The 12,533-nt window shown below is 57.4% G+C and overlaps 1 protein-coding gene across 8 annotated transcripts; it reads right to left on the reverse strand.

The window, feature by feature from the left end:
* Positions 1 to 602: 602 nt before the first annotated feature.
* On the reverse strand, positions 603 to 12,316 carry GIPC1 (GIPC PDZ domain containing family member 1). Of its 8 annotated transcripts, none has more exons than XM_073887653.1 (10): positions 12,025 to 12,316; positions 8,532 to 8,622; positions 8,375 to 8,422; positions 6,236 to 6,322; positions 3,943 to 4,263; positions 3,079 to 3,264; positions 2,694 to 2,979; positions 1,952 to 2,064; positions 1,549 to 1,630; positions 603 to 1,409 (listed from the first exon to the last, which is right to left on the reverse strand). In XM_073887653.1, the coding sequence occupies exons 5-10, from the start codon at positions 4,228 to 4,230 to the stop codon at positions 1,258 to 1,260; spliced, it is 1,107 nt and encodes a 368-aa protein (XP_073743754.1). In that variant the 5' UTR covers positions 4,231 to 4,263; positions 6,236 to 6,322; positions 8,375 to 8,422; positions 8,532 to 8,622; positions 12,025 to 12,316; the 3' UTR covers positions 603 to 1,257. The 8 variants fall into 8 exon arrangements, with proteins under 8 accessions (XP_073743754.1, XP_073743753.1, XP_073743752.1 ...); XM_073887652.1 differs by lacking the exon at positions 12,025 to 12,316 and adding an exon at positions 10,791 to 11,059; XM_073887651.1 differs by lacking the exon at positions 8,375 to 8,422.
* Positions 12,317 to 12,533: the final 217 nt, after the last annotated feature.

Here is a 12,533-nt window from a genome sequence, read left to right on the forward strand (position 1 = left end):
ACAGTGCGCCATGGACGCCAGCAGACCCCACGCATCCAGAGCCAGCAAGCACGGGGGCCACATCATGACCGCTCCCCTCAGGCTCGGGGGCAGGGCCCCTCCCCACGGCATTTGCCCTGGCAGGCCTCCATCTTGGGCCCCCCCATCCTTTTTTTTTTTTCCTTTAAATTTTTTTTATTGTTATGTTAATCACCATACATGACATCATTAGTTTGTGATGTAGTGTTCCATGACTGGGCCCCCCATCTTTCTTTTCCCAAGCCAGGCTTCCGCATCTCTGGGCCCTGGTGGTGTCCCCTGTGGCCCTGGGCTACAACAGCTTGGCGCCCACTGTTCACATCAGGCTTGAGGTGGCAGGAGGCCTCGTTCGAGAGGGAGCAAGACTTGAACCTCAGTAGGGCCAGGAAGCTCCGGCCTTTGACTGGAAGCCTGGTGGCCCACAGCCAGAGACCTCGTCAGGCGGAACGGGTTGGGGGGGTGGCCCAGCCAGGCTCCTAATTCAATCTGGAGCCCGAGGAGGATGGATTTCAGCTGCTACATTCTTTCCCAGCCTTGGCTCACCCCCTTCTCCCACCCCAAAGCTGAAGCCGCCACACAGGTCCAACAGCAGATAGATTCTTTATGTTCAAGACAGCAAGTTCAGATACAAAAGCCCACCGCCATCCTCCCTCCTGCCCCTTCTGTCTGGGGCTGGGCTGTGGGCGACACAGAGGGCAGGGGAGGGAGGGAGGTTGGGGTTCACAGCAGACTAGTGTTTCAAATGCGGAGGTAACAGACTCCAAGGTGAGGGGGCTCCTCTCTGGGTGGGGCATGGGGGGGAGGGCATTATTGCATTTGCTGAGGGGGGGATGCCCCCCTTCTGCATTCCCTGCAGCAGGAAACTAGGGAGGTCACGACCCCCAAACAGGCCCCAGGGAGATGAGAGACCAGTTTGGCAGCTGATACGGAAAGTGTTGGGGGCGGGGGTGGCCACCCAATCTGGCTGGTCCCTCCCCCCCCCAACCCCCTGCGCCTGACCCGGCTGAGGTAGGTGAGGAACAGGGCAAGGGGGGGACCGGGGACCCCAGCCAGGGTGGGAGCTGGGGAGGGGTGGTACCGATTGGAGTGGGGCGGAGGCCCGGCCCCACCTCCACTCTGCATCATCCTTGGGCTGCTGAGCAAGGTCCAAGCCGGATGCTGGGGTCCAGGCCATGGTGGCCCTCCCACTGGGGGCTCCCACCAAGCAGAGCCAGGTCACGGAGAGGTCTGGAAGGGGGCCTAGAAGCGGCCGACCTTGGCATCCCCAATGGCACCCCAGACGTCAAAGACGAACTCATCAGGGAAGGCAAAGTCACCAAGCCGTTCATCCAGGGCCTCGGCTAGCTCATCTGGGTTCCTTTTGTCCTTTCCAAGCTCCACCATGGTGGCCGCTGGACAAGGGTGGGGGGGTGGGGCGCGGAATGGAAGCACAGACGGCAGAGGTACTCAGGGCAGACCCAGCCCCACAGGACCCAGAAGCCCCTTCCCCAAGGCTCGCACCCATCCGCAGATCCAGGCGTCCCCACTCACCCAGCTCCGTGTCCCTGATGCCCATGTAACTCTCCAGCAGGTCATCCACCTTCTCAATTGCCTTCTCCTCAAAGGCTGAGGGCTGGGGGGGTGGGGGAGGGACAGTAACACCACAATAATGTGAATAGGTTTGTAATTGTACTTCTTAAGCGCGGGATGCTCTTTTCACCACTTTACGTGTACTAACCCACAGCTCATCCTCACCACAACCCTGTGACAGTATTACTATCCCCTTACTTTACAAACAAGGCAACTGAGGCCCGCCTACCCAACAAAGGTCCCAGAGCTGGTACGGGGCGGAGGTAGATTTGAATCTAGTGCCCAGAGCCCCTCAGCTAACAAAGAATGCAGCCACCTACGGATGCCCAGGGAAGGAGGGCTGGGGCCGGGCTAGAACACTCACCACATCCTCTACTGTGGCAGGGCCGCGGGATCTGAGCCGGAGGGTCCCTCGGCCAGTGCCCAGCTGGGGGCCAGAGCCAGGGCGGCCACCCCCTGAGCGTACACCGATCATGTCTGTGGGAGGCAGGGAAGGGGTGAGGGTCTGGGAAGCCCAATTCCAGCATGCCCTGGGCAGGACCCCAGGCAGCCTGGCCTCAGATACCCCCTTCTACCTTCTCTAAGTTTCTGCAGGCTCTGGGGAGTTGGGGCCTGAGGTGATCCCGGGAGGGCAGGACTCCTGACTCCAGCTTGGCATGGATGGGGGAAGGACAGCCAGGGGCCGAGAATGGAAAAGGCTGGAGGCGAGACAGAAGGGGGCCCAGTTCCCAGGGCCTGAGGGACAGGAAGGGGGTGGGGCCTGGGTCTTGAGCTGTTCTCCCCAAGGCCAAGGGGATCCAGCTGCTGGGCCAAAGACCAGCCCTATCTGCCTGGGGAAGTGTTTGAGAGTCCCCCACCCCCACCTCAGGGGCCTCAGGCCCATTCCAGAGAGTTAGTGAAGTCAGACGGAAAAGTGGGGGTGCAGGAACAGGGCAGCCAACCCTGGCTTCTCAGGACTGGAGGGGCTCGCCAGGGTTGGGGGCGCTTGGCTGGGCTAATGGTTCCAGGAAGCTGGGTGTGGGGGCAACTTCCTCCTTGTTCTCACCCTCCTCCCAGGCTGGGTGGAGAGCCAGCACCCCCACCGCAGGGCAAGGCGGGGCCCCCACCTTCTACTGCAGCTGGCTGGCCTTGGGTGCCACCTGCTGGTGTCTCCCTGCCACTGTGGCCTGAACCCAAGCTAACAGCAGTGGTCCAGGAGGCAGGCCCCTCACCAAAGGCCTTGCGGGGCTCTGTGAGCTTCAGCGTGAAGGTGCGGCCTCGGGGCAGCTCCTTGAGCAGACGGGCCACCTCGTAGTGTCGGCAGCCCAGCAGACTCTGCCCGTTGATGGCCTCAATCATGTCACCCACGCTGATGAGCTGGATGTGGTCAATCACGCTTCCCTCCTTAATGCGCTGTGGGGAGAGGAGCTGTCAGCCCCCATGGCTCTGCCCTTGGGTCCCATGGCCCATCTTTACCCTCAGGACTCCGGGTGCCCCATCCACCCCAAGCACCTTGATGAAGGCATAGCCGGCCCCGTTGTCAGTGATGGTGAGCCCCAGCGCCTCCTCTGACTTGAACACCTCTACCTCCTTGCGCTGTCCCTTGATGTGGGCAAAGATGAAGTCCTCCAGCCCGATCTGGCCTCCCAAGAGCTTGTCCATGTCCACTTTGTGGGTGTTGAGGGTACAGAACATCACCTGCATGGGCGGGAGACACTCAACCCTCACCTCCTTCCCTTGCCCTTTGCTAACAACCGCCTGAGGGGGAACGGGGGGGAGCTGGGAAAAGGCTGGGGGTCCCCCCCCCCAGAGTGGCCCCCACTAGGATGCAGCTCTGCTAGGGCTGAGATTTCTGTCCTAGCAAAAGCTCCCTGCGGCCCCCAGGGCACAGAGCCTGGCACACAACGGGTGCTCAGTAAGGGCTTGTGGAATGAATGAAGGGGCAGAGAATACCCACCACACACCTTCTGAGACCCCCGCATCTACCTCCTGCTCAATCCTACTGTTGCCCTTTTTGCCTCCCTTCCTTCGGCTCCCATGTCCTCCGGGTAAGGCCTCCCAAGGCATCACAGAGAAATGAATCTCGCATCTGACCTCCAGACCCCGTAATCAGCGGGGGCGCAAGCCTCCCGATGCACGCTGGGAAGGTCACATCCAGCCCTGGCCACCCATTTCTGCAGGCCGCTGGGGCACAGGCCTCCCAATGCCTGAAGGGAGCTCAGCACCCAGGCTTGGCCTGCAGTTCCCCGTAAGTCACTGGGGAGCAGGCCTCGGCATGTGCAGCTCCAGCATCTGAGCCGCTGCTCCCGAGCAGGAGGCATGCCCGGGCCTCAGCCCACCATCAGGGACCCTGGTGCCCGGCTCCCCCATGGGTACCTCAGCAGCTGGCAGCCGGAAGGCCTCGGCGATCTTGCCGTACAGCTCCTTGACATTGGTGAAGCCCTCGATGCGGCCCGTGGGACTGCCGTGGGCCAGCTGGGTGTGGAACACGAGGCGGGGCCGCAGGGCTGGGGGAGGGGGAGGCAGGCCCATTTGGGGCCCCCCTGCCCCACCCCCACCCAGGGGCCCCGGCTCCCCCACGCCCAGCCCCCCACGGCCTGGCTCAGCCTCCTCATTTTCCACCAGAGGCGGCGCCTTTTTCCGCCGCCCCAGTCCCAGCGGCATGAGCAGTGAGAAGCGCGGGCACACTCAGGAGATCTGCAGGGCAGGAAAATGGGCTCAGGGCCTGGGCAGTGGCCTCGGGCCGCCTCTCCCACACTATCAGCACCCTACTGGCCTTATGAGATATTTGGAGAACAGAAAAGCCTCGGTTCGAAACCCGGGCCCAGCACTTACATACCTTGTACAGAAGTAATAATGGTAGCTAATGCCTACTAAGACCCCAAGCAAACTGCGCTGTGACCTTACTTCATCCTCACATCGCATCGGGACGTGGGGACAATATTATGTTATGATTACGCCCATTTAACAGATGAGAAAATGGAGGCTCAAAGTGGTTACATTCCCCTTTATTTTTCTATTGGCACTGACACTCACTAGTGCTGTGCACCAAAAATTTCTGACTCTCCCTTCAAAGCACACAGGCAGGTGACACTTGCTGACCTCCTTGTGACTGGGCAGACATATGACTACTTCTGACCAATGAGTTGTGAGACACATGATGTTTCTGGGCTGAAGCATTTAATCACTGGAGCCAGAGACTCTGGGGGATCTATATCTCCCAGGCAGGCTGCATTTGATAATGAACGGAACCTCCTGCTGAGCTGCAGTGATGTAGCAGGAACAAAAAAAAATAAGCCTTGTGGAGTTCCGCCACTAAGATTTGGGGGGTTGTTTGTTACTGTAGCAAAACCTGTCCTGACTGATCTACTCTTTTTCTTTCCTCTGTTTTCTTTTCTCTACCTCCATTCTGTTTCTTTCTTCCTCCCTCCTTTCAAACAAATATTTTTTGCATACTTACTATATTCCATGCACCACTGTAGATATTGCCTTCAGTAAGATAAGCAAGGCCCCTGACCAGGGCCACCATGCGCAGTTACACAGGTTGTTCACTGTGCAAAAGCACCAGACCAGGGTTGCAAGTGGGACTGAAATTCAGCCTGTGCTCTGCTTGCCGAGCTACAGGCCGAGCTGATGTGTCTGCCGGGAGGAAGGGCTGCCTCCTTCCGGTTCTCTCCCAGGTGCCACATATGTTAGCTGGGGCTCTGTCCAGGCTGTCCAGAGCATATAGTCCAGAGAAGATGCACAGTGAGCAAGCACACGTGTAACAGTCTATTATGATTACTATTTGTGCTATGAAGACAATCAAACAAGACAAGTTCTTCTACAGACAAGGTCAAAGAGGGCCTCTCTGAGCAGGTGAAACTGAACCTGAGACCTGAGTGACAGGAAGAAGTATCCATATGAGGATGTGAGGCAGGAGGGCTCCAGGCAGAGGGAACGGCCAGTACGAAGGCCCTGAAGTGGGGACGTGCTTGGTGTGTTTGAGGAGCAGCAGGGAGGCCTGTGGGGTTGGAACAGAGCGCTAAGGGGGACAGCGGGAGGAGGTGCGGGCAGGGAGGGGATCGGGCAGAGTGAGCAGGGCCTCGGGCGCCCAGGGAGGACTCAGGCCTTTGCTCTGAGTGAGGTGGCGGCCACGGGAGGGTTCTGAGCAGGCGCTCAGGCTCACAGATCAGCAAGAGCCCACTGTAACTGCAGTGCAGCGAGCAATGAGGGACTGAAGAGGGGCGGTACAAGAGGTGACGGGGGTGGGAGGGGTCGACTCTGCGGGCCTTCCAGACTGGGAAAGCGTTCGGACTTCATCTCGAGTCACACGTCCAAAGTCACAGAAGCCGGCTGCACTCTCGGGTCTGTCTGATGCCCATGCAGAGTGGCTCCCTAAGCAACCCCATCTCCCTGGGCCTGGGATGTCTGCTCTGCAAGTGGGGACATTCCACCCACCTGGCCAGGCGAGGCGAGGATCCCATTATGCCAAATTCTGTTTTTTGTGTAAAGGGGACTTCCTGCTCCCTCCTTTAAAACCTCTTCCTCTAGGGGGCCGTCCTGGATTCAGCCAAACCCAGGGCGCTGCACCCACTCTCGTGCCTCCATTTGTTTGCGCCCGCATTCTTTCGTCTGTTCTCCAACACCTCCTCCGGTAGCACCCGCTCCAGCCCCCAGGGTCTCTCACCTACACTAGTGCAGTTGCCTCCTCCCAGTCTGTAGGCTTCTGTCCTCGCCCTCCACGGCCTGTGTCAACACAGCAGCCAGAACGATCCTGTAAAACGTAAGTCATCTCACGCCTGTCCGCTGCTCCGACCCCTCCCAGGGCTCCCACCTCCTTCAGTATATGTGCTGCCGAAGCGAGCACGTTCCCACCTCCTTCAGAGTAAAAGTCAACGTCCTCCCCTCTACCCACAGGCCCCAAAAGATCTGCCCCCATCACCTCCCTCCTCTCCCTTCCTGCCACTCTCCGCCTTGCTCGTTCCTCCCAGGCACACGGGCCTTGTCCCTGCCCCTCTGGCACATCACGGGCAGCCCAGCCTCAGTGCTTCTGCACTTGACTCTGCCCTCTGGCATCCCTGCAACTCATTCGCGCATCTCTTTCAGGTGGCATATATGTTTCATCCACTGTCTTGTTCACTGTTTTCTGAAAGGGCAAGGCATTTCGTCTGCCTTGTTCATCCCTATATTCTCAGGGCAGAGAACAGTGCCTGGTGTGTAGCAGGTGCTCAATAAATATTTGCCGAATGACTGGATGGATGATTGATCCTAATATTCATTGGCCCACCAGCCCCTGTGCTTGGCTCTGGGGAGAGAGAGGGCCAAGGCTGTAGTCCCTGCCCCAAGGGCGACTTGTCTCACCAGCAAAAGCACAAGCCCCACCTCTGTGGCCCTCATCCTTTGCTTCCCAGCATAGTGCTGGGGACAGGGTAGGTGCTCCGTCTACCCACAAAGACACAGAGTATCTCCCTCACCTTTCCCTGTGGTTTTGTTTTCACTCCCTTCATTCCCTTCATAATCAAGGATGCTGAACAACTTTCTTTTTTATTTTTATTTTTGTTAACTGAGGTCTTTTTCTTTTTTTTTTTTTTTAAATTTTATTTATTTATTTGAGAGAGAGAGAATGAGAGACAGAGAGCACGAGAGGGAAGAAGGTCAGAGGGAGAAGCAGACTCCCCGCCGAGCAGGGAGCCCGACGCGGGACTCGATCCCGGGACTCCAGGATCATGACCTGAGCCGAAGGCAGACGCTTAACCAACTGAGCCACCCAGGCACCCCAACTTTCTTTTTTATAGGGTGGGCAGGGAAGGGCAGAGGAAGAGGGAGGGAGAGAATCTTAAGCAGGCTCCACTGCCAGTGCGGAGCCCAATGCGGGGCTTGACTCACGACCCTGAGATCATAACCTGAGCGGAAATCAAGAGTTGGATGCTCAACCGACTGAGCCACCCATGTGCTCCATGCTTAACAACTTTTAAGACATTTATTAACTGCTTGGATCTGTCCCTTTGTGAATTGCCTCTTGAAGTCTTTGCCCATTTTTAAAAACTGTACAGTTTGGGGTGCCTGGGTGGCTCAGATGGTTAGGCGTCTGCCTTCGGCTCAGGTCATGGTCCCAGGGTCCTGGGATCGAGTCCCGCATCGGGCTCCCTGCTCCTTGGGAGCCTGCTTCTCCCTCTGCTTCTCTCTCCCTCTCTCTCTCCCTCTGTCTCTCTCATGAATAAATGAATAAAATCTTAAAAAAAAAAACTGTACAGTTTGTTTTTTATTGTAATGCCCGTCTTTTTTCTTATTGATTTGTGGGAATGCTTTATATATATTCGGGATACTAGTCTTTTATTGGTTACTTCATCTCTCTATTCACAGCACCCATCACAGTAGGCATTTGCTGAATATTTGACAAAAAAACAAATTCTGAATGAATAAACCAATGCTGTCTCCTCAGATTATTTCATCGCACTCAGTGATGCTTAAAAAGAAAAACAAAAACAAAAACAAAAAACAAAAAAAACCTCATTATCACCTCCTCTGGTTCTCCTGCAGCCCCTCATACATCTTAGCGGGATGCTGCGAACATGAGTCTGGAACCTGGCTTCTCTTCTTACTAGCTGTGTGACCTTGGGCAAGTGTCTTAACTTCTCTGAGCTCCAAGGAAATCATATATGTGCCTGGAACAGTTCCTGGCACATGAGAAGCGTTCCATAAATGGTGATTTTTTTTTTTAACTACTATTTCCATCTGTACCACCTTTCAGTCAGTTGACAAGATTCAGATTTCCTCCTTTACCCAGGGCCTCCACATCCTGATCGCCCATTCCCAACCTCCTTACTCTGCCTAGGCTTGCTGCCCTGGTTCAGGCGAGTTTCCACGTCCTCACCTGTGAGGAGGGAATAATGGTAGTGAGGAAAGTAAGTGATTAATGAATTTGCCTTCCAGACTAGAAGAGGCAGGGTGGCCTGGGTTCAAATCCCACCCCTGCCACTTACCAGCTGCGTAGCCGTGGGCAAGTCACTTCATGTGATGGGGCCTCAGTTTTCTCGTCCAAAAAAACAAGCAGAATTCCTGTCTCTCAGGGTGCTTATGGGAATCCAAAGAGATTATGCATACAACCTGATTAGCATTTTGTCTGACATTCGCTATGAGGAAACTGTTACTATTATTGTCATTATTATTATGGCCTCCTCCCCTGCCCCGCCCAGGAACATCCCAGTCCACTCGGCCTGAGGAGGCCTAGTCTAGGCCACCTCCTCCAGGCAGCTTCCCTGGCTTGCCCCAGCCTGTTGGAACCGCCCCTGTGGTCCAGACGGGTCAGGCCCATGAACTTAATTACATGTTGCCCTGGCAGAACTCTTGTCTTTCAGTCTTAGGCTGCTATTTCACCTCATGTCTCTATTTTAAAATGTAAACCAGATCGCGTCATTCCCCGGCTTTGAATCTTACGATTTCCCACCTTACGGAGGAAAAGCTCCACACTCCTTAATATGAGTCACAGACCCCTGCAGAATTGCCACTTGGACTGCAGCTGGTGCCCCAGCCACACTATTCCAAGCGCCGTCTAGCCTCAGAGCTTTTGCCTGGGGTGGGCCCCCTGCCTGATCTTTGCAGGGCTACCTCCTTTTTTCATTTAGATCTTGTCTCCAAAGTCACCTCCTCCAAGCCACCCCCTTACCCACAGATTCTACCATGCCATCCCCTCATATTTTATTCATAGCACTTTTATTCATAGCACATAGCACTTACTACCATCTGCAGATACCTTCTTTATTTACTCGTTAACTTGCTTGTTGCCTGTTTCCCCCCAACTAGAATGGCAGCTCCCACAGAGCAGGGATTTTTGTCTTGTTCACTATTGTGTCCTCTGTGCCAAGAACAGTGCCTGGCACATGACAGGTGCTCAATAAATGTTTGTAGAATGGATGAATGTGCCTTCTGTCCTCATTCTGACTAGTCTCTGAGCCCTCCTATCCTCAGAACATGTGGTGGAGTTGCTAACTGCTACCCCCTCCCCAAGTTCCCAGGCTCCCCTCAAACCTGAACATAGGGATGGAGGAAAAAGAGTGTCAGCCTGGGCGCCAAGCACACTGGCTGGAATCCCAGCATCCCCACCCTCTCTTCCCTGCGAAGGGCCTGAAACTAAACAACCCCACAATCACGCAGAGTCACAGTGGGGGCAGCAGGAAGTGGGGAAGGGGGTTCCTGGGAGCTGACATAAGCTGCGGGAGGGGGGCCACCACACCCAGCCTCCCCTTTCCAGTAGGATATGGCTTCGGAGAGGCGGGCAGGAGGCCTCTGATTCAGTCTTGAAAAACCGGCTCCTGGGTGTTTCCGGGGAGAACGCCTACTGCCCAGGCCTCAGCCCAGGCTTCCCAGAGGGGCCCAGCGGGCAAAGGACCCCCGGGCCCCCTATCTCCCCTGCAGGTGTCACTCTCTACTTAGGTATTCAGTCCCTGTCTTTCCCAGCTCAGGGGAGGCAAGGCAGGGCTGGTGTCTGGTGACCCCTTGGGGGGAAAGCAAAGAGCAGCAGGTGTGGCCCACATGTGTGCATGGTTGGAGGTGGGAGCAGCAGCAGGGCAGCGGAGCCGGTCAGGAACACCTGAGCCACGGAGCCATCGAATCTAGTGGCTGAGACTCCAGTTCTGGACTCTGAAGCACGGGTTCGAGTTCCCGATCTGACACTTACTAGCTGTGTCACCTTGGGCAAGTCACTCCACCTCTCTGGGTCTGTTGCTTCACCTCTAAAAGAAGTAACAGCATCTCCCATAGAGTGTTTAGACTCAGTGATACGCATGGTAAATACCTGACACGGAAGCGTTCAAAAAATGCTAGCCGGGGTGATTTTTTCATTATTATTATCGGGACCTCGGTCCTCTCCAGCTCCCTCTAGGCCCTGGAGGATTGGGACGAGGCCGGCTGCAGGGAGGTGCCCAGGCAGGGCTCAGAAATGCCGACCTCGCGCCCGTGCCCATCGGGACGGGGACTGTCCAGAGGAGCGCAGGGAGCGGGGTGGGCTGTCGACCCCATCCCAGCGGCGGGAGGCGTTTGACCCTGCCCCGGGCGGGGCGATGGGCGCCTCTCTGGGAGGGGGCCTCGGGCATCCTGGAGGCCAACCTAGATGTCCAGCCCTGTCCATGGGGCCGGCCCCACCCCGCTCGATCCGCCGGATCCCCGCTGCTCTGCGACCCCGCAGGTAAGCGCTGGGGTCCCCGGAAGCGGCCGCGCCGCGCCCCGCCCGCGGGGGCACTCACCTGCGCCGCCGCCGCCTCCCCGCGCACGCCCGGCTCGGCCCTCCGCAAACTCCGGCCCGGGCCTCTCCCGCAGCCGCGGCCAGGGAGGGCGGGGCCCGCGCCCGCGCCCCGCCAATCAGGAGCGGCCGTCCGACGTTCGTAGCCAATCCGCGCCGTGCCGCCCTGCCCCGGGTGGGCCCGACGGAAACATTCCAGAGGGATCCCTCCGCCTCGCCCGGCTCTTCCCGACCCCCCCGCACCGCGGCACAGTGGACCTTCCCACCCCGCCTAAAGCCGCGGCAGGCTGTACCACCGCAGGGCGCGGAGGGGGGGGAACCTGAGGCTGGGGCCTCTGCCAATCGCGGGGAAGGAAGGAGACGAGCAACCAATGGGAAGCTGGGCCCCCTGGACCACGTGCTGTTGGCTCAGTGTCGGTCTGGGGTGTCCGGGATAGTAAGGGGCGGGAGGGCTGGTCGTGGGAGTCAGGTGACCGGGGCTAAGTTTCGGGCAGAGGCAAACTCCCCACGTCCGGAAAAGCTGACCCTTTAGGAGACCTGGGAGGGGGCCGAGGGCAGCCCCCAATCCGATCCTCCTCCCGGTCTGCCCCTGCCCCTGCCCCAGCCCGGCCATCCTCGGAGCGGATAAAAAGGATGCATTCATTCCAGGCGGGCGAGCGGGCGGAGGATCGAGATGAATAGGAAGGGTCCCGAGTGTCCCTGCTTCCTGGGGTGTACAATGGACAAGGGCATTTGTTCATTCATTCATTCACTCGTCAAATATTTCATGTGCCCCTGCTCCGTGCCAGGCTCTGTGCTATCTCTACAGATACTTCAACGAGTAAGCTGAATGTGCTTCTGGTAGAGGTAACAGCGCCCGCAAAAGGCCTGGAAGCCGGACTGAGAGATACAGCATATTTTGGGAGAGTGCAATATCCTAGGAGCTAGCAAATCTGTATGAAACGGTGCATGGAAGGGAACGCAAGGGCGAGAGGGACCAGCGAATATTTACTGAGCACATATGTGCTAGGTTTCAAAGGGTACCCAACCAATCCAAGCCTCTGCCCTTTCATGACGCTGTCTCCTCCACCTAACTGCCCCCCCCCCCCCCCGCCCGGGTCCGGAGACTGGCACCGAGCAGGGTCTCAGCGCCCACGTATGAGTGAGAGAGGATAGGTGATCTCACCATCGTCAGGTTTGCCTCCTAACTGGGATTTCTCAGGCAGGAGTAGGTCCAAGAAACAAAGACAGAAACGCGCCTCGTACAGACCAGGACTCTGAGTTCCCAGGACAGGTGAGATTTCCTTCAGCCTCAAAGCCGGCCTCTGGGGCAGTTGGGGTTGGACCAGGAGCTTGCTGTGTCTTCTGGGAATTGTAGTTCTCTAAAGGCTGCGACTCTGCTCAAGCTTCATTGAACGACTGGGTCTCTTCAGTGCCCAGGGTGAGCTGTTGTGCATCCCAGCCCCGTCAGGTCCTCCGGAGGGGCGAAGTGAAAGAGGAGAGCCGGGCCTGGGCTTAGACTCTGAGGGCTGCGAGTCTCGCCCCGCCCAGCTAGCAAACACTGCCACTACCGGGGCAACACGCACCGCTATTGTCCTTCTCTTCCTGTTCTGCGGACCTCTGCCATCCCCACTGAGTGATCAGTTGTGGGACTGGTAACCACTGCCCTGCTTGCGCCTGGCATCTGAGCTGCCCTCTGCACATCCTGAAAAGGACAGTATGTGGGGCCACGGGGACAGCAGACTCCTGAGCAGAATCCACCGGAATC

Source organism: Callorhinus ursinus, unplaced genomic scaffold, assembly GCF_003265705.2.
Source record: "Callorhinus ursinus isolate GAN/ISIS: 27379988/994484 unplaced genomic scaffold, GSC_fseal_2.0 scaffold82, whole genome shotgun sequence".
NCBI lineage: Eukaryota > Metazoa > Chordata > Mammalia > Carnivora > Otariidae > Callorhinus > Callorhinus ursinus.

Coding starts and splice junctions, on each gene's coding strand:
- GIPC1 (XM_073887651.1), bottom strand. CDS start 4,230: ATGCCGCTGGGACTGGGGCGGCGGAAAAAGGCGCCGCCTCTGGTGGAA. Junction 2,980..3,078: donor CCGGCTATGCCTTCATCAAG/GTGCTTGGGGTG, acceptor CTCTCCCCACAG/CGCATTAAGGAGGGAAGCGT. Junction 1,410..1,548: donor CATCAGGGACACGGAGCTGG/GTGAGTGGGGAC, acceptor ACCCTTGTCCAG/CGGCCACCATGGTGGAGCTT.